General features: G+C 51.8%; 7 protein-coding genes across 7 annotated transcripts; 4 read left to right on the top strand and 3 right to left on the bottom strand.

Moving 5' to 3' along the window:
* Positions 1-1445: 1445 nt before the first annotated feature.
* Triagg1_6193 (uncharacterized protein) lies at positions 1446-3083 on the bottom strand (the record flags this gene model as incomplete). Its single annotated transcript, XM_062900790.1, has 3 exons — positions 1446-1668; positions 1739-1895; positions 3017-3083. 3 exons carry the CDS (start codon positions 3081-3083, stop codon positions 1446-1448), a joined length of 447 nt encoding a protein of 148 aa, XP_062754739.1.
* Positions 3084-5853: 2770 nt separating this feature from the next.
* On the top strand, positions 5854-6768 carry Triagg1_6192 (uncharacterized protein; the record flags this gene model as incomplete). The annotated part of the gene is made up of 3 exons (XM_062900789.1): positions 5854-5931; positions 6028-6672; positions 6730-6768. The coding sequence occupies 3 exons, from the start codon at positions 5854-5856 to the stop codon at positions 6766-6768; spliced, it is 762 nt and encodes a 253-aa protein (XP_062754738.1).
* A 1471-nt stretch (positions 6769-8239) lies between these two features.
* Triagg1_6191 (transcriptional regulator family: Helix-turn-helix) lies at positions 8240-12654 on the bottom strand (the record flags this gene model as incomplete). The annotated part of the gene is made up of 4 exons (XM_062900788.1): positions 8240-8493; positions 8559-12180; positions 12236-12418; positions 12481-12654. The coding sequence occupies 4 exons, from the start codon at positions 12652-12654 to the stop codon at positions 8240-8242; spliced, it is 4233 nt and encodes a 1410-aa protein (XP_062754737.1).
* Positions 12655-15539: 2885 nt separating this feature from the next.
* Triagg1_6190 (uncharacterized protein) lies at positions 15540-17255 on the top strand (the record flags this gene model as incomplete). Its single annotated transcript, XM_062900787.1, has 4 exons — positions 15540-15824; positions 15893-16050; positions 16129-16657; positions 16722-17255. 4 exons carry the CDS (start codon positions 15540-15542, stop codon positions 17253-17255), a joined length of 1506 nt encoding a protein of 501 aa, XP_062754736.1.
* Positions 17256-17868: 613 nt separating this feature from the next.
* On the bottom strand, positions 17869-18462 carry Triagg1_6189 (uncharacterized protein; the record flags this gene model as incomplete). The annotated part of the gene is made up of 1 exon (XM_062900786.1): positions 17869-18462. The coding sequence occupies one exon, from the start codon at positions 18460-18462 to the stop codon at positions 17869-17871; it is 594 nt and encodes a 197-aa protein (XP_062754735.1).
* Positions 18463-18933: 471 nt separating this feature from the next.
* Positions 18934-19346, top strand: Triagg1_6188 (uncharacterized protein; the record flags this gene model as incomplete). The annotated part of the gene is made up of 2 exons (XM_062900785.1): positions 18934-19096; positions 19180-19346. The coding sequence occupies 2 exons, from the start codon at positions 18934-18936 to the stop codon at positions 19344-19346; spliced, it is 330 nt and encodes a 109-aa protein (XP_062754734.1).
* A 1121-nt stretch (positions 19347-20467) lies between these two features.
* Positions 20468-23618, top strand: Triagg1_6187 (uncharacterized protein; the record flags this gene model as incomplete). Its single annotated transcript, XM_062900783.1, has 2 exons — positions 20468-23018; positions 23083-23618. The coding sequence occupies 2 exons, from the start codon at positions 20468-20470 to the stop codon at positions 23616-23618; spliced, it is 3087 nt and encodes a 1028-aa protein (XP_062754733.1).
* Between the last annotated feature and the right edge of the window lie 416 nt (positions 23619-24034).

The raw sequence follows: 24034 nt of genomic DNA, 5'->3' as shown, positions 1-24034 counted from the left end.
GCGACGTCTCTTTTTTTCCGCTGTTTCGAGATTGCTCAACCGGTAGTGCGCAAAAACACAGAACAGAGCGGTTTCCAGAACAATGAATCGATATTAATCACACCTCACAAGCTGTGGCCTTTTTTCCTCTCTTTCAATATCTCGATAAAAAGGGGGATGTCGAACGGAATCAATTCAATAGATGAAAAAAAAAAAAGATGATGCAGAAAAAGATGCGCCGACGCAGCAAAGGCCCAGCTTTGGACCAACCAGCACGTGTTTTCCGCGACGCAAGGCTGAAGCGCTCTCTCCCTGGCTTACGTAATCCATCCCCGGTTCTGCAAAATGGGAACGTTTTGGCGTCGATGTGTGTCGCCGGTGCACGGACCAGCACGCGGTAAAAGTGGAGAGCTGGCGTCCGGGGGTGACGGAGAGGAGAAAAAAGAACCTTGCGAAGAAGGACAACGATGACGCTTGAAGAGGAAGGACGATGGGGGATTTGCATAATCATATCGATACGATAGTAGTACTAGGTAGTATAATCATACAGGGGGCGAGAGGATTGCATTAGTCGAGAAGCCCAAGTAGAAACAAGTCGATATAACAGCCTGTTTTGTTTGGCTCAACTCTTTGTGTCGTTTCCCATCATTCTCAAAGGGTGGCTGTCTGTCCCCATCACGACACACACATTACTGGGCATCACTGCAGCACATCTTGCTGCCAAAAGTGTCAGGTGTGCGTTACTTCTCATATGCAGTGTGTCGAGCGTAATATCCGACTGCCGATACATTCCCCCATTCACCCATCGATCTGCAGCCTCTCCTTGGGCTATTCAACTTTGCATTTACCCCGAGCGGGGTACGCTGTCGTATCGGCGACCACCGACACGGTGAGTCTGGGACGCTTGCTGCCAGTCGGGGCACGGTCTTATCTGGTTCAAGTAAGGCCTTACGTGTCGTCTGGGGGGCATTGGTTAATGGCTCGGGCAAATCGCAGCTGGCATCGCAGCCGTTGACGTGGAGCAGATAAGCATCCCGGTGGCTTTCACGGCAATGGCTTTCATGGCAATGCAAACAGTGAACCACTCCTCACGAATGAGCGCAATCTGTCATAAAATGTTACACGGCTTTGATTGGTTCTATCAGAGAGCCCGAGCCTTCATATCGTTGGTAAAAAAACAGAAAAGAAAAGCGTATTATACAGTAATACATGTCATCCCGCCGGCAAAGCAACGTCACGGCGGGTATGTATCATGAGTTTGGCCTCAGATGAGTGCCGTCATGTCCGGTTCCGTGGCTGTCATATCCCACTGTATCATTCCTTCCCGATTAAAAAAAAGAGAAGAATAAAAAAAAGCTATAGTAAATATGAATCATGATGTAATGTGGGCGGGCATCCAGACAAATCCAGGATAGGCACGACTAATAGCAGCGCTCTCTGGGGCATGCGAGACGACTTGTCTCGTCTTAGACGGAGTGGACACTCTCGGCCGAGTCCGTCTTGGAGAGGTCATCGCCGTTCTCCTCGTCAAGAGGTCCGTGGAGATGCTCCTCGAAGAGAGGGTCAGCCTCATTCACCTCGAACTTGGTCTTGAAGTCCGAGAGATGTTGGTGGGAAAAGCTGTTGGAGCGGCGGCGAGCATTGGTGAAGCGGAAACCCTCATCCACGACTTCTCCGCCGGCACTTCCCCTGTGATGGAGTCCGTTGTTAGCAGAGTGAATCATGCGGTGGAACAGGATCAAACAGTGTAATGACATACCAGTTGCCTTTACCACAACCGTCCTTCTTGATCTTCTTGGGGTCGACATCAACGTAGCCGCTCTTTGCAAAGAAGCGAGGCAGGTTTTCTGTTGGGGAGACACTGCCATCGGCAATGCCCTTGTGGTCACGGTCGTTGTACTTGTGAGAACGAGTCACTGTGACAAGACGACCAGGTTAGCATGTTGATCTTGGCAAGATGGGTATCATTGGGAATAGGCTCTAGGCTGACTGTTTGGGTGATGTGTGTATGGTTAATCAGGATTTGATGGAAAGAGGCCCAGACAGTTGGCCTCTGATGCGTATGTAGATGTAATTGTAGATGCTATGTGGTGTGAGAGGGGGGCGAGCGGGATGGTGCAAAAGGAGAAACGTCGCAGCGTAACAGCAATAGGACAGGGAGACGTGATACGGATGCGGGGGTGCGTAACTGCAGCTGGAAACTTACTTTTGATGGATGGATGGCGAGAGGCGACAAAATGAGAGCTAGGCGCAGAAGGGGTAAGACGGAGGCAGAGCGGGGGGGATCAATGGCGACGAATTGGCCGGAGAGAGATGGTAGAGGGAGACAAAGTTGGAGTAATGGTGAGGAGGCGTTGTGCCGGAAATGGGTGGCAGATGGTTCTTTTGGTGCCGTTTATGGGAGGCGGTGGATGGAGAAGTTGAGGGTTGATGAATTGGGATTGGAGAGTATGTTGGTTGTTGGTTGTTGTGCTTGTTATATGTGAGAGAGAGAGAGATGGAGAGATTGAGGATTAGATGAGATGAGATGAACAAGGAAGAGAGAGATTTGAGGAAGCTGGGCAGTTTGGGCTTTTGTATGTCAAGGTGAATGGATGCAGCATTGCTATCACAAGGTGTCACGCGAGACGTCTCGGGGGTGGCGCCAACAGAACGAGGAGAAGGAAGATGGACCAATGACGAGGCTCGACGAGGGTGAATTGGGCGGGATTGCTCAATTGACTTGGGTAAGAGAAGGAACCTGAATTGATGAAGCAATCGCTGAGGGAGGGAGGGGGTGAGCGTGGGCAGTTCAATGGCGTCAGGTCAGGTACTGAGCATGTACCGATCGGCCGCGGAGCCCACCGAAATCAACCCACGCAAGCGGCGAGCCAACGGGTGACTCTACCTGGCCGCGACCGCGTTACTCGTGTGTACGAGTGCTCCGTGCGTGCTTTCCTGCTTTTTCTGCCGCGTGCGTTCTTGCCCAGAACGACGAGTGGCTCAATAGCATTGGACCATATATCGCGTGACCTGACGCAACAAGCGCTGCATGCACCCTTCGCCTCCTTTTGGGCCTCCCTGCCCGCTGCAAATTGAATTGGTTCCAGCGAGTTGCGTCGCATTGGCATTGGGATTGCACAGTGCAGTGCAGTGCAGCTCTTCCTTTTGTGTCTCCCCAATCCCAATCCATCGCTTTTGCTTCAATTTCTCTCTCCCAATTGCTTGCCTCCCTTGATCAATTGACTTTCCAATTGGCCTGACGCTTTGCTGCAGTCACGCAACCCGCCCGCTTGCGGCACCTGCTGCCTTGTTCTGGACCCCTGGAGCCCCGTTTCCCCAGACTTTAGTGACGTTGGCAAGGTGGAAAGTGGACTTGTGCTTCGGTACTCGTCGCAGGTACTGGGTACGGTCAGCCCGGTGAGCCAGCCGCAGCCCGGCGGGGTACGGTGTACATGCAGAGGCCGTAAATGCTCCGTGCTGGCTCTGTCTTACCTTACTAGGTAGTACTAACCTACCTGTAGTAGTGCAGGCGCCATCGTCTGCTCCGTTCAACGGAGTACAAGCTACAAAGTGCGAGTACTAGTAGTACGAGTCAACTTGGGAGCATTTTGCGTCATCTCAACTATAAGCAAACAAGCAAACAAACAGTCGCTTCCAATTGAAAATTTCCCGCTGAAACCGGCCGAGATAAACTCACTCCCTGTCGGTGCCTCGGCGGTATCTTTAGTTTCATCATTCAGCCTCTTCCCAAGTACCTACTGTAGCGTTTCGCCTCTCTGCACGGAGCCCCGGCTGTGGAGACGCCGTGGCAAAGTCGCAGCCGAGTGCTTCCGTGTCCGGGCGAGCAAAAGCAACGCAAAACAGCTAAACGTGGGCTAATTCAAGACTCCACCGGTCTCTCGCTTTAGGAGTCATTCTCGGCCATGATTTGGAGAAAAGGCCACGTTTGTTTGAACAGACCGGTTTGGTATGGATAGCTGTTGTCCGCTCTCGCTGCAGGGAGGCAATGCGGGCAAGTCGATGGGCAGGTGGCGATGCGAGTTCTCGGAGTCATCCGAATCCATTTGCAATATATTGACAGCTCCGATGCAATTACGGATACTTGCATGGAGAAACGAGCTCGAATCTGCGCGGTTAACGGCGTCCACAAGGCACATGACGTCTTCAGCTGATGCCGGGAATTAAGGGTCCAATGTCTCGGCCAGGCTGCCGTCGTTGACGTGATGTGAGACACAACTCGGCCGGTACGTGTCTTGAATTCAGTTGGGCATCCACCAGTATTGCGTTGTTTTGAACACATTGTCTTGGATAGCATGCAAGGGGTAATGGAAAGTAGGTAATGATGTGTGTCAAGTATTTTGTACAGCGATCAGAGCTGTTTTACACTGGGAATGACTCATGTTGTGTAGATATTAAATGTCATACAGATAAGCCTTGTTTATCTGGATATATGATGTAAATGGTTCAGACACTCTCTTCAACATTCTCGCATAGGATTTGTAGGGGTCAAGCTCTTGCATGTTACTTTGAGCACGACTGACCGGCAACCCAGTTAAGAAGCTGAGATACTTTGACGCAAAGCATATATAGATAGAGGCTAACTGGTCATGATGACTGGCGAAATGCTGCGTCATCAGGCCAGAGACGGCAAGATTTGTCTAGGAATTGGTGAAAAAATCCGATAGTATGCTTGGTGATGCCCTCTTAACCCATTATACTCGCCAGTCGCGGAAGGGGATCTTTCAACAGCCTAGTTCACTTATTTAACGCTGTAGAGTAGCCACCTCTAACAATGCCGAGAAGCAATTATTTGCGTAAAAGCTTTTTCTCGCCATGTTTACAGAGATTTATTTGCTACCTCCTGTTGTCCGAAATGTAGGTCCAAGTGCGGAATTTCGTGGCGAGAATAGAGACGGGGAGGGCAACATGAGCCAGTATTTTTCAATAGACCACCCGCCATCTCCCGCATGTAAACACCCTGTTTAAAACCTCTGTGTGGATAATTTTGTACAAGCTTTTACTGGCATGTGAATCCTTTCCAACAAGAAATCGTTGAGTGTCGGGAAGTTCTTGATAATCCCATTTGCCACACGTACACATGCCAGGCCCTACTTCCTCTGGCATCTACATCAAAGCGTGCTGCTCGTACCGAGGCAGCCAACAGAGGAAGAAAAAAAAGACACCCTCGGCCATCACAATCACAGATTGGTCCTACGTGATACCCGAATCACAATGTTTGTCCATTTCGATTCCGGCATTCCACAGACCCGATCTGATCGCGGGCTTTCTTATCGGCAAGAGTCACACAAGGAGGAAATTGGCCGCAGAAGCGCAATTCACCTCTTGCGCAGAATTTCAACTCCTTGACTCCTGGCCTGGCAGATTGAGATTCAGATTCAGGGGTAGTCAAGTGCGAATACGGCGCTCCCTAACACGCATCCATGATGGAGGCTGTTCTACCAAGCCAGCGAATACCTCTTACAACCCACGCAATGTAATACAAAAACAATATTCAGCGTTTAGCCATTTATTACAATTCACCATGACAACCCTCGCTTTTTTAGTCATTTAACCCCGTGAATCGCAGTTCCAGCTGTTAATCGGGAGCTTCTTCAAAGGGTACTAGCACATGCACACGGCGGGGACCTCGAATCCTTCGTCAACTCTTATAAATAACACGCACAGCTTCTCGGATCAACTTAAAACTCCCCTTTTCTTTTTCCTTTGTATTATGTCGCACTGAAGCTAACGTGGTGAATTCGGCGGAAGAACCAAGGGCCAAAATAACCACAATCTGCCTTTGAGCTTTTCTCCATAAGCTGTGAGCTTATACCATCGTCATACATTCTTCCCCCCTCCATCGCGTGGCAAAACTACGAGCCCCCTTCCAAAATGGACCACCCACCAGAAATCGTTGCGCTGCTTGAGAAATATCCCTCATTGAGGGGGCCGATCGAGACCGGCGTCGAGGTAATTACTATTCCAACAACACTGTTGACATTGAAAGAAAACTCTGCGCAAAAAAGGCATCATCAGAACCGTCGCTAAGCTTCCCCTTTATTCTAGTCTCACGATGGCCGCGAAGAGCGACTGCTCGCCTTCATCCTCTCTCACCCCCATTTGCAGGACATGAGGGGAAATCCCGCCAAGCTTCTCTCCGTCATGGACGAATACTCGGCCAAGCATGACTTCCTCATCAGCATCGGCGGCCACAAGGCCAAGATCATGTCCGACCTGGTCGCCAAAGAAAACCCCCAGACTCTCGTCGAACTGGGCGGCTATCTGGGATACTCGGCCATTCTCTTCGCAGACACCATGCGCCGCAACAGCAAGCTGGAGCAGCAGCAGCCCCGCGTGCTGAGTCTCGAGATGAGCAGCGAATTCTCAGCCATTGCCAGAGAGCTGGTTATGCTTGCAGGGCTCTCCGACATCGTCAAGGTCGTCACCGGCCCGGCGGAACAGTCGCTGCGGAAGCTGCATGAAAAGGGCGACCTGAACAAGATTGACTTTTTGTTCTTGGACCATGTCGAGGACCTGTACGTCTCTGATTTCAAGGTCTGCGAGGAACTGGGGCTCTTGCAGCAGGGCGCGGTGATTGCGGCCGACAACGTGGTGAAGCCGGGGGCCCCTGAGTATCGCAAGTATGTCAGAGACCACCAGAGGCTGCAGAGCACCGCAGTGGTGGGATTGATTCAGCCTGGAGATCTCGAGGTAAGAAAGGAGTTTTCGGTCTACGGCGGAGTGTCTTTGTTACTGACATTTGCAAAGGATGAAATCGAAATCACCCATGTGACGAGCTCGGCCTAAACACTTGCTGACGATGCTCGGTTTGAGGGATGCAGGAGGAAGGCCATTCATTACCTGCACTGCTCTTGGACCGTACTTTTTTCCATCGAGCTCTGTCTATTGCTGCCATGCAAGATATGTGGCAAGGCTTCTTCTCACTTGACGTATCCCATCTGGCGCGGAGCACACATTCTCTCAAGATTTCCTTCTCTCTGTTACACAAAGATGGAGGAGAAGCATCTCATTTTGTCATTGTTGATTTGTCTTCACAGCCCGATACTCTTTGCGTGTTGGTTAGACGCACAAGCGATGCAGTTCATACGTAGCATATAACTTTCAGTTGCCAGGAAACAGAACATCACTCTGCCGCGAAGAAGAATGAACCGCCCATGAAATGGTCTCTTGCTACTGATGTAAATAAAATACGTGAGCAATAAAAAGGAACCACCACCGCAGCAGACGCAAAAAAAGAAACGACACCTGCAGGATTCGAACCTGCGCGTGCGAACACAATGCCTATGATACCTGATAGATAGCAGGGCATCGCCTTAACCACTCGGCCAAAGTGTCTTCTGATTGGTCTATACCTGGTCTGTTCAAAATCCATATGATCAAGCTAATGCAACAGCAAAAGCGGATGGCATCACGACGCTACTGCGGCGGTGCAAACGTGACTAGGTATATAATGACAATTGCCAGCCTAACTCGATAACAGATGATAAGACACTTTGGCCGAGTGGTTAAGGCGATGCCCTGCTATCTGTCAGGTATCATAGGCATTGTGTTCGCACGCGCAGGTTCGAATCCTGCAGGTGTCGCTCAATTCTTTTTTTGCCCTCACATCCTCCTGAATATCCTGAACAACCATAAGGCAGACAGAATACTTCTTTACTGGTGGTGGTTAATAAGTAAGCAGTCTCCTGGTTTCTTCTTCATTTTTGCTTCCATTAAGCTGTTCATTATTAATGAGCCCTCTCTATATCAGCAAACCACCGAGCATGACGGCGGCCGTTCATCGTTGGTCAAACACATGGGAATCAAATCATCACGAATAGCCCTTAAATCCATCTGAACGTAATCTGTATTTACTGTACCAATCTAGCTGCATCGATTCAAGAGCAGGCTTTGTTTGTTCCTAGTCAGTTGAAACGACGTCAACTCAACTAGCCTTTCTCCCCCTCAAAAAACAAGTAACCTATTATTCTAGTCTTTTATTTGTTCCATGAATATTGCTTCTCATCCATGCCGTCTCCCTTAACCCCAATCTGTCTTTCTCTGAAAAATAATGAACAATGAGGAGGAGAAAAAAGTTTTTTTTTTCGCTCCCAAGGACTGCTATCGAGTTTCCTCTCGAGCCAGTTGAATCCCGACTTTCTACACAATGATACTAAATAATCAACACACACGAAGTCATTAAATCTGTAACCCTAGATTTTCGCTTTTTCCATGTCCGCCTCCAGGCCACGTCTAGGTCAATCATTATTCTCTCTTCTTAGCGCGCCCCCATCTTGGAAAACTCATTCTGGAACCGCAGCTTGAAACCGTTACACAGGGCACGCATGTCGGGATACTGATATCCCCTGAGCTCAAATCCTTGCGGAATGGTTCGCACCGGAAGGCCGATGACGCGTGCCGTCTTGCTCGCCTTGAAGCATAGCCAAAAGTATCCTGGATGCTTGGTGTCGATGCAAAATGCATATGCAGATCGGTTGGGGTTGGCATCCACATAAGTGATGAGCCATTTCTCTGCTTCATGTTAGAATCGTGTTCATCTAGGGATTCGGGTGACAAGTAGGGTAAATGTGACTTACCAGTCTCGTTGCGTGACCTGTTTTGGTACTTGTCGTTTCTCATCATCTCTTCGACCTTTCTGGCCATGGCCTTAACATGATCCACGATCAGTTCGTCAAGATCGCTGTAGGTGTATTTGCCACCTATCCGGAGGAGCTTGCCAACCGAAAACTCCGTGTCCTTTTGCATTTCCAGGACGTCAATGTGTTGGTAAACGCCATCGGCGACCTTCCAGGTAATAGCCAGGTGGTCATTACCCTTTGAAGAGGGTCGAATAATGACCTCGCCGGGAGGCTGAGATCCAAGGTACTCTTCCGCCTGAATTGAGTTGTAGGGTTTGAAGTTGGGATGCTTGACCACACGCTGCGTCCTGCCCGTAGTCTTGTCTTTCTCACGAAGCTCCTCCTTGTCAGCGGCCTCAAGGGCATAGTCCCAACCGTCGCGGCCAAAGTTGATGGGGGCCTTGTAGGGGATGCGCAGAGACTCTTCCCGCATGGAAAGCTTGGCCATGAAATCCTTGTAGTTCATTTCAAGGATCTTGGCTTGCACCGTTTGCCCTGAGCTGAGGACGTCCTTGACAGAAGCCCGGTTCGATACTTCGTGGCCTTCTATCCTGCCTTCGATGCCGCAGTCCAGCTTCACAATGGCAAAGTCGTCTCTGACCATGCGCACGTTGACTGGAACAATCATGCCCTCGCAGAGGGTAAACTTGGTTTCACCCGTAAACATGGTGAAGATGTCAGACGGCGTGAGGAGCGCAAAGCTCCTGCGCAACTCTTCGTAGGGCGCTTGCAGCTCGGCACTGATGGCCTCGAGAGTAGCTCGCTTGCGTTGGCTGAAATTCCTCTGCAGCTGGTCGGCGTATTCATCAAGCACCAGCTCGTTGACCCTCTCTTGTTCGTCCTGTTTGAAGAGCTTTCGCACAATGGCACCAGGTCCGTTCTCGTCCGTCTCCGCTTTGACATCCTCTTCGTCCAATTCAAGCGCATCTGCCGCCATCTTGCGGCCCAATTCGTAGTCTTCAGGGTGAACACGAGTGTTGTCGAGAGGATCCGATGAGGGGTTCGTTGCGTCGTACTCGATATACAGAAAACTGGCACAGTTGTTCCAGACACGGGGTCCAACAACCGGTAGCTTTCCGCTGTCTGGGTCGCCGACAAGCTCGTCTCTTGTGTTGACTACGCCTCCGTTTGCGTTGATGGTCTTGATTACGCTGGTAGCCTTTCGCGGTCCCAATCCTGCGACGAAAGGTAAAAGGTTGGCCGTGTAAGTGTCCGTCATGGCATCGTTGATGTTGACTCCGACCATGTTGACAGTATCAACCATGGCGGATTCCAGATATTTCATCAGCTTATCCGGAGGCAGCAAGCTTTGGCATGGATGGAATGAAAGAGACGATACATCTTTGCCAAGCGCAGCGTATTCCTTCATAGGGTTCTGCAAATACCGCGCCAAGGCGATGCAGTATCTTGTGATGGGGTTGAGAGAGGGGTGTTCAGCCATGGCACGGGGGCTGTCTTTGTAAAGGCGTGCGACTTCATCCTCGACGACGATGACCTCAAGCAGCTCGGTTCGGTAGTCGTTCGTCTCGGGGTCCTCGAACTCTGCTCCCATGAGGCTCTTTTCGCTCACAAGGCCCTCCAAGTCGCGTACCAGCTTTTGCGTATCCGATGACCAGCCGCTGACACCAATGACATCAGGCCGCCGCCGCCGCACAAGCTCGACAAAGTTCTCCCGCTGAGTCTCGTCTCTGCCGAGGTTGCCAAACTTGCCTTGTTCGAGCACCCTGCCTTCTTCCTCCACCCAAGCCCAGCACACAGGGTCGCGAGTAGGGTCGCCACCTCCGTTGGACAGAACGAGCACTCGTGGTGTTGTACCCAAGATCATCCCCTTGGGCTTGTAGGGAGCTTGATCAAGCTTGCGGTAGAACTCTTGTCGACACATCTTGAGAACTTCGTCCTGACAGAAAGTCCGAATGACTTCCTTGATGTTCTTGGCCACAATCTTTTCCAGCTTAGGATAGGCAAGATCCAACACCTTTTTGCGTTCCTCCCGCCACTGCTCCGCTCGATCACTGAAGTTCTCTGACTCGAACTCTTGATAGAGTTGCCTCCGGAAATCGTATCGCGGAGGCATCTCGAGCTTAATCTCCACGAGGCCCTCTTCCTCAGCGCGCATCATCTTAAGGAACACTTCAGGTTGGTGTACCAGATCCGCAATGGCCTGGTTTTGGATGTACTTGATTTCGTAGTACGGGTGGGTGTCGTCAATCTTTCGCAGGCCCTTGTCAGTTCGACGACAGCTAATTTCAGCTGCCTGGTAAAAGGAAGCTCTCAAGTACTTGCGCATCCGGGGACTGGCAAACAGTTCTTCAGCATACATTTGACGAGCAGCGTTAATGACTTGGTCACCGGTGTTGAAGCTTTCATCAAGCAGGCTGTCTGCCAGATCCATCGGATACTGCTCGTGGTCATCCGGAGCGACTTTTCTACCTTGACGAAGGGCATTCTTCGCTAGCTGGTCGGCAGTTATGCCATAGGCTTTGACAAAGTAGTAGGCTTTTCCATTGCGAACACGGTCAAACAGTGAAGATTTTGAACCGGGGCGTTTCGTTTGCGATACGCTACCGGATAGAGTCGCGAGGTCCTTCAGTTTGTTGGCGTACTGGAATTGCAAATAATCCTGTAGGTCCTGAATCTCTTCCATGGTGGTGGCCTCGGGAATCATCTCCTCGACCATGCCGTCTTGGACATCCATGGATTTGAGATTGTCAAACGACTTTTCAAGCGAATTCCTCTTTTCCACGAATGAGCGGAATTTGATATCCAGCTCGAGAATTCTCCACAGATCATCCTGGTTCAGCAGCTTGTCTGACTGAATCGTATAATCAGGGCCGTCGGGATCATCCCTTGTGGACTTGCGAATTTTCTTGGAGTGAAGGAGGTAATCCTTTCGGTGCTGAAACACAAATGGAACCTCGACCTCGTCGACGATGAAGAACTCGAGTACTTTACCAACTGCCTTGCCAAAAGGGGCTTGGAGTTCCTGAGCCAAACCCTTCTTCGGCCATAGCTGGTTGGTAATCCACCGGGCCTCCTCCTTGAACTGATCGGGAGTGAGCTGCAGGTTCTTGAACGATTTGCGGTCGAGTTGGAAGCGTTCGGGCTCGTCTGTAAATCGAATTTCGTTATCCTCGTCGGTGAGCAATTTTTCCTTGAGCTGTGAAGGCTCAAAGACGTCCTTGAGCTCGATGCCCTGCTCCTCTCTCTCTCGGTCCTCCTCCTCTTCTTCCATCTGGAGTGCCCAGTCGTAGTCTTCGCCGTTGCCAAAGATGGCCTCCATATCATCCAGCGCATCCTTGTCCAGGCCTGTGGTATCGACGACGCCACCGACACCGCGATCCCTAGGGCGGGCGACTTCGGCGTCTTCCTGTTGGCGTATGCGCTCATCCTCATCTTCGGGGTAGTCTTCCTCGATGAAGTCGTCGAACTCGTCGACTTGGGAACGGAAGCCAGGTCTACCGTAGCTACGTTGCTCGGCGGCGTCCTCGTCATCGTCTGCGAAGATCTCTTCCAAGCCTCGCTTTTCGTGGGCTGAATCGTCCTCGTCTCGGTGGCCACGTTTGAGGCGTTTGAACTTTGACTAAACATGAGGTGTTAACAAAGAAAAACGGTCAGGCGAGCAGTAAGAGACTAACTGGTGCCTGGGGCTTTGGCTGCTCCCCAAACTGCTCGCCAATGAGTTCCAAATCTTCCTCGTCGAGTGCTTCTTCCTCTTCGCGATTCCGATGCTCTCGCTTTCTCTTTATCGGCCGGCTGTCGACGTCGGACTCGGGTTCTTCTTCCTCTTCGTCCTCATCGACAATGAAGCCCTCGCGGATCTAGGGCAAGCAGTCGCGTTAGTGGGTGATCGTGTCAGCAGTCAACAGCGCTTCAGTGTTACCTTGCGAGCCTCCTCTTCGTCGTCATCGTCTTCTTCTTCTTCGCTGGAGTCGTCGACACGGGCGGCCGGCTTCCTTCGACGCTCCGCGCCAGTATCTTCGTCAAAAGATTCGTCATCTTCCTCGTCATCCAACTCGGCCTCTCCCGAAATCAGGTCGCGCATGGCGGAGCTCATCTTGTCGGTGCCTGGCGCTATCGCGTTGGGAGGATGTCACAAGGTTGGTCGAAGGACTCGCGTCCGAATTGGGCGCGGATAACGCAATTCAGCTGATGGCCGGATAGATTTACGATGAAGACTGGCAGAAGGCCTCGATCCCGGCGAAAACTGTCAAAGAGCTCGATGAGGCCAGCTGAACTTCTCTCCTGACAAGCCTACATGAATTTTTGAGCAGTCTCGGCGACCACCTTCAGCCTCGTGTCGCGTGTGGCAGGGGGTGAGCGGAACTATATTTATCCGCTTTCGAGAATGCTTATGTAACTTCCTCGCGCTGCATGCTCCGCCATCAAATCCTCCGAAGCCTATCGAGCAATTCACACAATTGACCACAATAGGGTTTGATTTCTCAAGTAGCTGAAAATGAGAGAAAAGTTAGTACCTTTGTGCACCTAAAGTCTTCCAGTAAATGGGCAATACATGTACAATGAAAATTTTTCTGCAAAAGTGGCTAAGCAACTCTGTTCATTTTACTTTCCACCATCTCCCTTCCATGCCATTATCACACATCCCATACTTGAGCAGAGACTATGTGTGAATAGTTTCAACACGGCCGGGAATAAGGAGAATTATCTACTCTTGAAGATGGCTAGCAGCAATTTGACGTGCTAGTATGCAGCCCAGTCGACACACACGATACGCTCCCCCACCTCCAAATATTCGGCAAACGGCAAATACTGCAGCTGGCTCTAGTTTCAAGATCGGGCCTCAGCTCTGGATTGCTACAGTACAACCAGCGTGTGGAGTCGCAGGCCTCATACCAGCGTGTATCGACGAGCATGGCGAAAGCTAGCCCCGCAGGCTGTGGCAGTCCGGAGACTTAAATTAGAAGACGGATTGAGGACCCCACATCGACAGCCAGCTAATGGTATCGAAAGAGAGGGAGCTTGAGAGCTTGGTGAAGCAGTGCTGCGAGGTGATTCGTATTGGTTCAGTCGTCGGCCAGTAGAAATGGCGAGCTGGATTATATCAGGTCAGGAGATTGAGATGTCGCCATATGAACTGGCCACATCTACTATCGATTAAACCGCCAAGAGCCTCTTTGTTGCAATGCCAAGTGAACAAGAGCTTTACTGTAGATGTCCATGATACCCTGGAAGGAAAACTTGACTGCTGAAATCGGATGTTGTTGTATCATAACCAGTCAAGCTTACAACGATGGCCAATGACATTTAGCCTACTCCCTCCCTAGATGATAGACAAAATCCAGAAAAAGGTAAAGCTGCGCCGGTGAGTCGTCGCTATGGGGAAACATCGCAATAGGCAGGCCACTTCATCCCAGGGACACATGTAGATGCACTGAAACAACCTTTCGTAACACTACGTCATGGGGAACAATGGGTCGACGTCCAAACAAGGCAACGCTCATGGAAGATGAGACGGCAAAGGTGCGCCTGGACTGGCATCAAAGGGACTCGTTTGAATGGCCCTTGAGAAAGGAGTTGGCAGGCTCTTTCACCTGAATCGTCCCGCAGCCAGACGCGCTAGTCCGATCAATGCCATGCGTGTGTTCCATTGCAGCCTCTACAGTCAAACTACTAAACACTCGTACTACATGTATGCGCCTTTAGGGGTCAATGCCAGATCTGGGCACCTGTATGCATGATTGGTGAGGGTCAAGCGCGCCCAGGAGCGTTTAACATGTTAGCCGGGTTTCATCCCTTCTGTGCTTCGTATACATGAGGCATCCCCATCTTTCAAAACATGTCCAAACGTGCCGGCTCTTCGCTAAGATGCGCGGGAATGGCCCGGGCCCCCGCTGATGAGCCCGGCTACTACCTGTACCCGCGACTCATGTGAGCATTGATTTTGGTGATGGTGAATCAGGTACAACAAGCACGGAGCACGGAGTTGTGCTGATATGATCAGTGCGCCTCCAAAGCTATGATAGGGGGAGCCAGGCTTGGGCGCCTAAACAAGGCCAGCGACTTAGGGGCTGGTGGTGGCTCTTGGGGTCGCCCAAACAGGCAACGTGCATTCATCCACGATTCTCTTGGGTGGCTGCTGGCTATAAAAATAGAACTTCGGGACAGCATGATTGGAGAAATTCTCCTGACGCGGGATTTCATCTCATGTCCTGGCGTTGGTGCATTGCTGGGAATCCCTTTGCAGCCCGTCCGGAGATATTTAAAGCTTCCACCAGAGTCCATTCAGTTGATCCACGGCCCTTTCTTTGTTCTGACTGCCCTGAGCCTTTGTACCGTGCTGTCAATAGCTTTCAATCGCTCCAGAACCCCAAACCGACCAGGATCACGTTATCTCTGCAGGACCCCACACTGGACCGCTGCAGCGCTACAAGGCACTGGACCACTAATTAACGTCCAGCCCGTACTGTAGCCTCGACTATTTCGTGCACGGAGGACGGAGAACCGCCCGTAAATATCCCCCACGGCTCCCGACTTCGAGGGGTGTCCTCTATTCTGCGGAGAAGCGAAACGACCACCAGAGGCATTTTCGACGTGATACTCGCTTGCTTCTCTTCATCTCTCCGTGGCTGTGTACGAGTATATTCATCTGCGCAGGGCCAGCACAGCCTGAACCTGTTCGACACCGACCGCCAGCGACTTGACGAAGAATCTGCGCTATTCCGAGCAGCGACGACACATCACTCCTCTCCCCTACACGCCGAGGCTTTGGACTTTCGCCCGCAGCCTTCCTCCAAGAGCACTGTCTGCTGGGCTAGTGAGGCTTAGCTTGTCTTTTGCCCTGACTCTGGCGAGCCTTGCCCAAGTGATTTGGACTTGAGCCCCTAATCGACATAACGCCTCGCCCCGCGCCTTGGTGTGCCTAGCATCACCAATTCACCACTTCTTCTCCCATTCAACATCATCAGACTTTTGCCCAACATGGCTGACGCTTTCGCACCGCGCACGATGAAGCGCAAGAACGTCAAGGGACTTGCCCTGACGCCGGCAGCGCCACGACCTCCGCCACCGGCCGAAAATGGCAGACGGCCTTCAGAGGTTAACAAAGACGAAGCCGGCAAGGAGGAGCAGCTGGAAATTGGCATCGAGTACAAGCTCGACCTGAGACCAGAGGAGCTTGAAGTCATAAAAGAACTGGGATCTGGCAATGGCGGTACTGTTAGCAAAGTCAGACATTTGACGACGGGGACCGTCATGGCTCGCAAGGTACTGTCCCCTCCTGCCCAACCCCTGGTGTCCCTGATGGAGCCTCTGAGCTAATGCTGGGTACCTAGATTATACACGTCGAAGCCAAGAAAGAGATGCGAAGGCGAATTGTTCGAGAGCTTCAAATTATGCACGGATGCCACTCCGACTACATTGTTACATTTTATGGTGCCTTTCTGAATCACAACAACGATGTCATTATGTGTATGGAGTATATGGATGTTGGGTAAGTTTCATCACGTATATCCGGGATGCGAGATTGAATCAGCTGTGTTGAATGCGGCTAACTCTGATACCCGAACAGTGCGCTCGACAGAGTTTCGAGAGTCTTTGGCCCAATCCGCGTGGATGTTTTGGGCAAGATTGCAGAGGCCACTCTGGGCGGTCTGACCTACCTCTACATCAAGCACCATATCATGCACCGAGACATTAAGCCGTCAAATATCCTCATCAACTCTCGTGGTTCCATCAAACTATGCGACTTTGGAGTGTCCGGAGAGCTGGTCAACTCCATTGCCGATACCTTTGTCGGCACGTCCACGTACATGGCCCCTGAGCGTATTCAAGGCGAGAAGTACACAGTCAAGTCGGATGTCTGGAGTTTTGGCTTGACCATTATGGAGCTTGCCATTGGCAAATTCCCCTTTGCAAGCGAGCACATTGACGAAGATGACTCGGGCCCCGCTGGAATTTTGGATCTGCTGCAGCAGATTGTCAACGAGCCGGCCCCGAAGCTTCCCAAGAGCGACGCTTTCCCCAGCATCCTGGAGGACATGGTACAGAAGTGCCTGTTTAAAGAGCCGGAGAAGCGGCCTACCCCACAAGAATTATTCGTAAGTTGATATCCTCCCCCTTGACCCTCAGCTTGTCGAATGGTGACTGAGACAATATTTCTAGGAGCGTGATCCTTTTGTGCAAGCTGCCAAGAGAACACCGGTAGACCTTAAGGAGTGGGCTTTTAGCCTCATGGAGAGGGACAACCGCAAGTCTCATCTGGTTCCCCAGCTTTCGCCCAGCGGCACCCACGAACTGCTTCGATCAAGCGACTCATCGCCGCAGTCGCGAACTGAGGAGCTGCCGCTCGATACACCCCAATTCGGAGACATCCCCATTGCTGGAGCTGGCATCCTGTCACCACGAGATCAGCTGCCTACGCAAAATCGATCACCATCGCGAAATGGCGTTGGCGCGAGCCGGCCCGCTCATCCGGGCCTCGGGCAACGGATCCCCACAAACTCGTCTTCCGGCTATTCAGATGGTTCCCATCACTCTTCCCCCAACACCTTCAACCTCCCAGTCCGACCAGCACCACCAACAAGTGCTTTTGCGCAAGGAGGACAGCAAAAATCGGCGTCAGACGAGGCACGAGGTCAGGGCCGGAGGCAGGTCAAAACCTACGGGCTGCCCCCGAACCCTTCATACGGCGTATAGGATCCGCCGCCACCATACTATTGACCCCTCTGACCTAACTCGTATCGTACATCCTCTCGTCAACTCTCTCTCTCTCTCTCTCTGCCTTAGCATCACCTCGGCGCAATTTCTTTTTTTGATGGACATGTGCTTTCTCCTCACGTCTGTTCTAATTAGAGGCGCCAAACAAAATTGATAGCGAAAGAAGAAAATCTCTGGAACGATATTCGGAAATGAGCTGTGAAACCAGCTATAAGTTGCACATGAAAAAGAAAAAACTCTTTTTGTTTTTTTTGGTACACTTGAACGCAATGAAACCGCTTGGATCGTGTGTTATGTTCTAGTGTGATGTATACCTAGCTATGTAGCAAACGCAGGGCGTTTGGATCTAGCAACCCGGCTGCCTAAGCTGAGAAAATAACAGATGAGATGAAAGAGAAGAGAAAAGAAAGTGGCTTTTGCAAATTGAGCATTAATTTGAAATTTTGTATCTGCCATTTCCCCCCCGGTATACAAAAGAGTATATTTAATATATACGCCTGTGTCCAATGTAGTGTTGGTGGACTTGAGCACGTGTGTATTGTGTTTAATGCTGAGAAGCGCCTAAAATCTAACGTTTGGATATATGCGAAAATCACAATGGTAAACGCCCTGGTTCTATCACTCTCCCCTGAAATCCATTTTCCAGGACCCGGATTAAGTCGTCCAGCTTGTGGATTACCAAGTCGGTATGCTCATGGGTGGCCAGCTCCTTGTTCACGTCGTTGAGCAGCAGCACGGTGGCAGCGCCGGCCAGCCTCCCCGCGGTCAGATCATCGAGGGAATCGCCCACCATGATCACGCCGCTGGTGTCGACGGCGCCGGAGCCGTCGACCAATCCCCAGCTCTGGGCGATGTGCATGATACCTGCCGGATGGGGCTTAGGAGGGCGAAAGTCGCGGGTGATGACGGGATAGAACTGGGAGGCGGGCAGGAACTTTGAGATGAGGTGCTGGACGGGGATGTCGAAGTTGCGGGTGCAGATGGCCTTGGGCACCTGGTAGGCCTCGAGGTAGGACATGAGGTCTTGGAGACCGGGTTGGGGCGTTTGCGAGGCCATGGCCTTGCGCTCGATGGCGCGGATGGCCTCGTGGGCGGGCGGCTGCTGGTGAGGGGGGAGCTTGTCGATGTGTTCGAGAATGTCCACGGACTGGGGGATGCCGAGGACGGAGCGCATTTCCCTGAACATGTATGTTTGAGGCTCACTATCGAGGGATGTTAGAGGCAATGCCAATTTCTGAAGACCATGTTTTCTCTTTTGAGACTCTTCGTTTCTCTTCTTTTCTCGTCTTCTTCTCTTCATCTCTGCTGTTCTCTTTCATTCATCTTGTTCCGTGTCCGGATGAGGGGCACATAAAGCAGGTAAGCAAAATGAGTCAGGCCCTGCCATGACAAGGCTGTCGAGCAAAACTTGCCATTGCCTAAATGCCACCCGACAATATGAAGGATAAATCACTTCATCTTGCCCCTAGAACAACAGAGCAATCAAACCTGATATATCACATAAGAAGGAAAAAAGATTAAAGGATCCTTATGCCAGAATGGCTGTGAGAAGAGAAGAGAGAGAGTTGAAGTAAAGAAAAGACAGGGGGGATTAGGTAAGACAGCTCAATCATTAGCTGGCTGTAGGGCGTTTCATACATACCACAAGGTGCCGTCCATGTCAAATATGACGCCCCTCAGTATCGGATCGCTGTGGAATGGTGACAGGCCTGCTGCTGCTCGCAAGGGGGCGAACCTTCTAGGCCTCGGAGCAGCCATGGCGGACATGAGCCGTCGTCGGATGAAGGAGAAGGTGGCCAGCGTGGGCGATTTGGCGTCAAGTATGTTGATGAAAGACGAAGGGAAGCGAGACACCGAGGCAGAGGCAGAAGCAGAGGGGCGTCTGTCTAAGTGAGACGAGCAGACGGCGCGCCTGGGAGACTGCAAGACGGGAATGGGTGGGAGAAGGAAGAAGCGGCGCGGAAACGGCGTGAGGAGCAGGCTTATCGTGATTTTCTAACCAGCAGGTCAGATAATAGCACAATGGCACTTGTTTTGGGCTCCATGAATGTGCACGGCGCCAAGCGTTAGAGTCAAGATCCGTTGCGTCTGGACATATGCAACAGGCTCAAACAGGCGAACGGCACTGGAGCAAGGCCCCGAGTTTAGGAGCACAGCAGCAGCGCTTGATAAGGCGGGCATCAAATCAAGTCGTGGCTAGTGGGCGGTGGTGGCGCAGCCCGAGAACAAGCTCAAGCTCCATGCGCTGTTGGACGTGCACAAGCGCCCAAAACCCAATCAATCAAGCAATCAATCACTGATCGAATCAACTCAACCCGCTAGCCATTGGAGTGCTGCTGCTGTGCCGTCAGTTTGTTTGCTCGGCACTAGCATTGCCGTTGGTGCATGGATGGCGACGGCCGATTGGAGGTGGCCCAAAGAGATCGCCAAGGGTTCAAGGGGCTCCATTTGATGGACGGCTCACGATCTGGCGGTAATTGCAAATTGACAGCTGGAGCTTGCCCCAAGGCCCGGAGTACATACAGCTGGCCCACCGCTGGCCCCGCCGCAAAAGTGTCGAGTTCCAACGAGTGCCGGTACCTGAACAGCCCAGCCCAGGCGCTCCAGCACGCTCAGGGCCGCCCACGACCGCTGCGCCCCATCAACGGATCAATGGATGGATGGATGCCATAAGCTCCCGGCATTCGGTCCCGCTAGGTGCAGTGCGGCGCATGGACGTTTACAGTCACAGTACGGAGAGGTACGTGCACCCGCCCCGATTCGATTTTCAAACCTCCAACTCTCTCTCTGGCTTAGTACCTCTAAGCTTCCATTAGTACCTGAGCTTCCACGATAGCAGCCCAACCCTGCCCTAGTCATCCATCATCACCGCCACCACAGACGCCAGCAGCATCGCCTCCAGCAGCCGGATCGCGGGCTGACCTGGAGAGACGGCCAGGGGCCTTTCTCGAGCCCATGAGAATCAAACATATGCTCGTTCTGTCCCGCAGCAGACGCGGCCGACGCTTCCAGCCATGAGCAGCTCCAGCTCCAACGGGGCCAGAGACAGAGACAGCTCCTCGTCCTCGACGACGGCCGCATTGCCGCCCGCGCGTCCCTCCAAGAGGAGTGTACGTGAACTGGTCTTCCCCCTTCCAGATTACTCTGCATGAGGCGCTTTGCTAAACTCGGTCGCCTCCTATCAATAGAAAATGCGCAATGGCACCTTCGTCATCCCTGCCACTGGCGAGCGCTCCCGGCGCCAATTCACCCTCCGCACTCCCAGGACCCGGTCGCACTGCAATGGATCCGAGCGTCGTCCGCCAACAGCTTCGGTGACCTCGGTTGGTCAGCATCTCCAGGCAGCTTCGAGAGCTGTGCGGACCAAGTCGCTGGCCGCCTGGCGATGGGTGCAGACCGACGAGGGCCGGCAGGTGCTCAAGTGCGCGCTGGCATATCTCTTGGGTACCACGGCAACGTTTTGGCCGCCGCTGTCTAACTTCCTGGGTCGTAGAGATGGCAAACACATTGCGGCGACGTTGACAGTGTACTTCCACCCGGCCCGGACGGCTGGGTCGATGCTGGAGGCTGTTGTGATTGCCATTGTGGCCGTGGTATATGCCGAACTGGTCTGTATGCTGTCGATGGGGATAGCCATTGCCTCTCGTGCCCTCTCTGGATCTGCCGCTCCCGCACATGCCGTCGTCCTAATTGTATGCATCGGAGGCGGTCTTGGCTTGGTCGGCTGGACTAAGCAGCGATTGAACCAGCCCCTTGTCAACACCGCCTCTACCTTGGCATCAATGGCCATTATATCCATCATTACCAAAGAGGAATCCGTCAATAATGGCTACTTCTCCGTGGATAAGATCATACAGATGTTCAAGCTGTTATTGCTTGGAATCACCTTTACCGTGGCTGTCAACCTCCTGTTATGGCGCGTGTCGGCAAGAAAAGTCTTGCGCCAGTCTATCCTTACTGCGGCGGTGGCGCTGAGTGATCGCTTGTCCTTCATCACCAGTGGGTTTTTAAACGGATCGGAGGACGAGGTCAACTCTCTCGAGTATGCCCAGGCCTCCGCTCAGTATAATTCAGCGTACGCTCAGATCATGACAACCCTCCGAGAGTCTAAAATTGAGCAATACTTTCTCGGGAGGGAGGACGTATACCGGTTGGATAAACGTCTCATCAAGTCGCTGGAAACGCTGTCACAGGCGACTGGGGGTCTGCGTAGTGCGCTCCAGACCCAGCTGACGCTTCTGAAGGAGGGACCCAACTCCATTGTGCCGCCGCAATCACACTTATTCTCTCCTGAGCCAGCATCCGGAATGAGTCGAAGTGTTTCATACTTTTCTGACGATGCCAGGGATCGCCTATCCGTCATTGAAGAAGACGAATTCGAACGTCGGTCGGCCCTCAACAGCCACTCGGACCCAACACTCGATAAGTCGCCCATCTTTCGTGTGCCATCCGATATATTCGCGCTCTTTTTGGCACTGCTGGGGCCTTCCATGAAGTCTTTGGCATACACTCTATCGGAAACGCTGAAGGAGAATCCCTTTGGCAAACACCCCGAAGACCAGGTGGCTGTCAATGTGCATCTGCGTGCCAGCCTCCGGGATGCGGTGAATCTGTACAACAATGCTAGGGGCAAGGCCCTTCGGGAATTATATCGAAGCATCGAGCTGGGAAGATCGCGAACCGAAAATATTCAAGCTGATATAGAGGAGGTTGCCGCTGCTTGTGGCCACTTTTCCTTCAGTTTGCAGGCGGTGGCAGAGGAGATGGATGCGTACCTCGACGTGCTTGAATCATTGCAAAATCCGTTGGTACACCGAGATCGCAGCTGGAGGTGGCTCAAGTTCTGGAGGCACTGGAAGCTGTTTCAACGCCACAGGGACCGCGATGCAGAACACGAACCCCTCTTGGTCAGAAAGCCGAGGGCCCGAATCAAGTCACCTACCCCTCAGGGTTTACCCAAGGCCATGCTGAAGAAGAGAGACTCGTTTCATTGGGATGCCTCACCGCAAAAGTCCAATTCCTTTGCTCGCACATGCTCCCAGGCTTTACTAAAGTTTCTTCGGTTCCTAACGCGCGAGGACGTCATGTTTGGAATCAAAGTGGGTATCGGTGCCGTCTTATGGGCCATGCTTGCTTTCATCCCTGCTACGAGGCCAGTATATCAACACTGGAGAGGCGAATGGGGTCTTTTGTCCTATATGATTGTTGTCGGAATGACAACCGGGGCCTCCAACACAACGGGTAGCTCCCGCTTCATTGGAACCCTGATAGGGGGAGCCTGTGCTTGCTTCGCATGGTCGGTGAGCCTGGCCAATCCCTGGCTCCTCGAGCTCTGCACCGTCATTGTAGCGCTGGGAAACTTTTATGTGATTCTGGTCATGAAGAAGGCTCCCCTGGGGAGAATTTCGCTTCTGGCATACAACGTCATTGTGCTGTATGCCTACAGCTTGACGCAAGATGTTGACGACGACGACGACGATGAGGGTGGAATAGATCCTCTCATTTTTGAGATTACGTACCATCGTGTAGTGGCGGTTACGTTGGGGATCTTGTGGGGTATTCTCGTCTGTCGATTGCTGTGGCCAATCTCTGGGAGGAAGAAGTTCAGAGAAGGACTCTCGGTGCTGTATCTGCAGCTTGGACTCATTTGGAAGCGCGGACCTCTGGCTGCTTTGCTAGAGGGGGGTGATGATGGTCCGGATTTTATGAAGGAGGGCGAACAGATAGCCCTTCGGCGATATGGTATGGTGAATCCCCCCTTGCGGCTCTGATTGCTCTTGCTAATTAGTGATATCTCTATATACAGTCTTCAAACTGGAGTCGCTGCGAGATTCTGCCAAATCTGAGTTTGAACTTCGCGGGCCGTTCCCTGAAGCTGCCTATGGCCGAATGATGCGCTCTACGAAGCACATACTAGACGGCCTCTACGCCATGCGTCTCATCACACAGCGTCGAGACACGCTCTCCGAGGGCGAGAGTGCCCTGCTGGAAATTACGGCTGCTGAAAGGGTACAGCTGTGCGAACGCCTATGCCACGTTTTTCAGGTCCTCGCGTCGTGTGTCATGCTGGAGTATCCTCTTACGGACGCCATTCCTACCATTGACCGTACCAGAGACCGCCTCTTGAACAAAATCTATCACTACCGCAAGGATCATATGGAGATGAGCTTGAGAAACGGCGAGGACGATGCCGTCCAGGCCATGACGGAGGAGAAAGACTATGCTTTGCTTTATGCGTATACCCTTGTCACGGCGCAGGTGGCTGCCGAGTTGAAGAAGATCAAGAAGGAGATTGAGGGGTTGTATGGAGTCTTGCATCAGGATGAACTGCTGTTGGAGTAATATGCGAGAAGAAGCAGGACGGGGTTTTGTCTTCTTTTGGCTGATTGGTGAAAAGGTGTTTTTTTTTTAGATACCCAAGCACACGATTTTTTTGGGGTAAAATAATATGGGTTAGGATAGGATATTCATGATGAAAAGGAAGCATATGAAGCGAATTATGATGGCGCACGGCTTTTGATTTCTTGAATATCTAGATGAATAACATGGGCATTATCGTGTCTCAGTTTGATCAATCCTCATCATAATGTGTTCTCATATCCATTGTCTAGTCTCCCCTGACTAGTTATTCCATGCGTTACGTTGATGCTACATCTAATTCCATAACCCACCAAGCAAAGATGATTTCTTTTTCCTTCCCTTATATCGACAAGCCCTTGATTTCCCTCTACTCGCGTAATATTATGATTGTTGCCTAC

Source organism: Trichoderma aggressivum (genome assembly GCF_033847375.1).
Source record: "Trichoderma aggressivum f. europaeum strain CBS 100526 chromosome Unknown scaffold_024, whole genome shotgun sequence".
Classification (NCBI taxonomy): Eukaryota; Fungi; Ascomycota; class Sordariomycetes; order Hypocreales; family Hypocreaceae; genus Trichoderma; species Trichoderma aggressivum.
The sequence above is the reverse complement of the archived record's forward strand: the minus strand, read 5'-3'. Positions and strand labels throughout refer to the sequence as shown.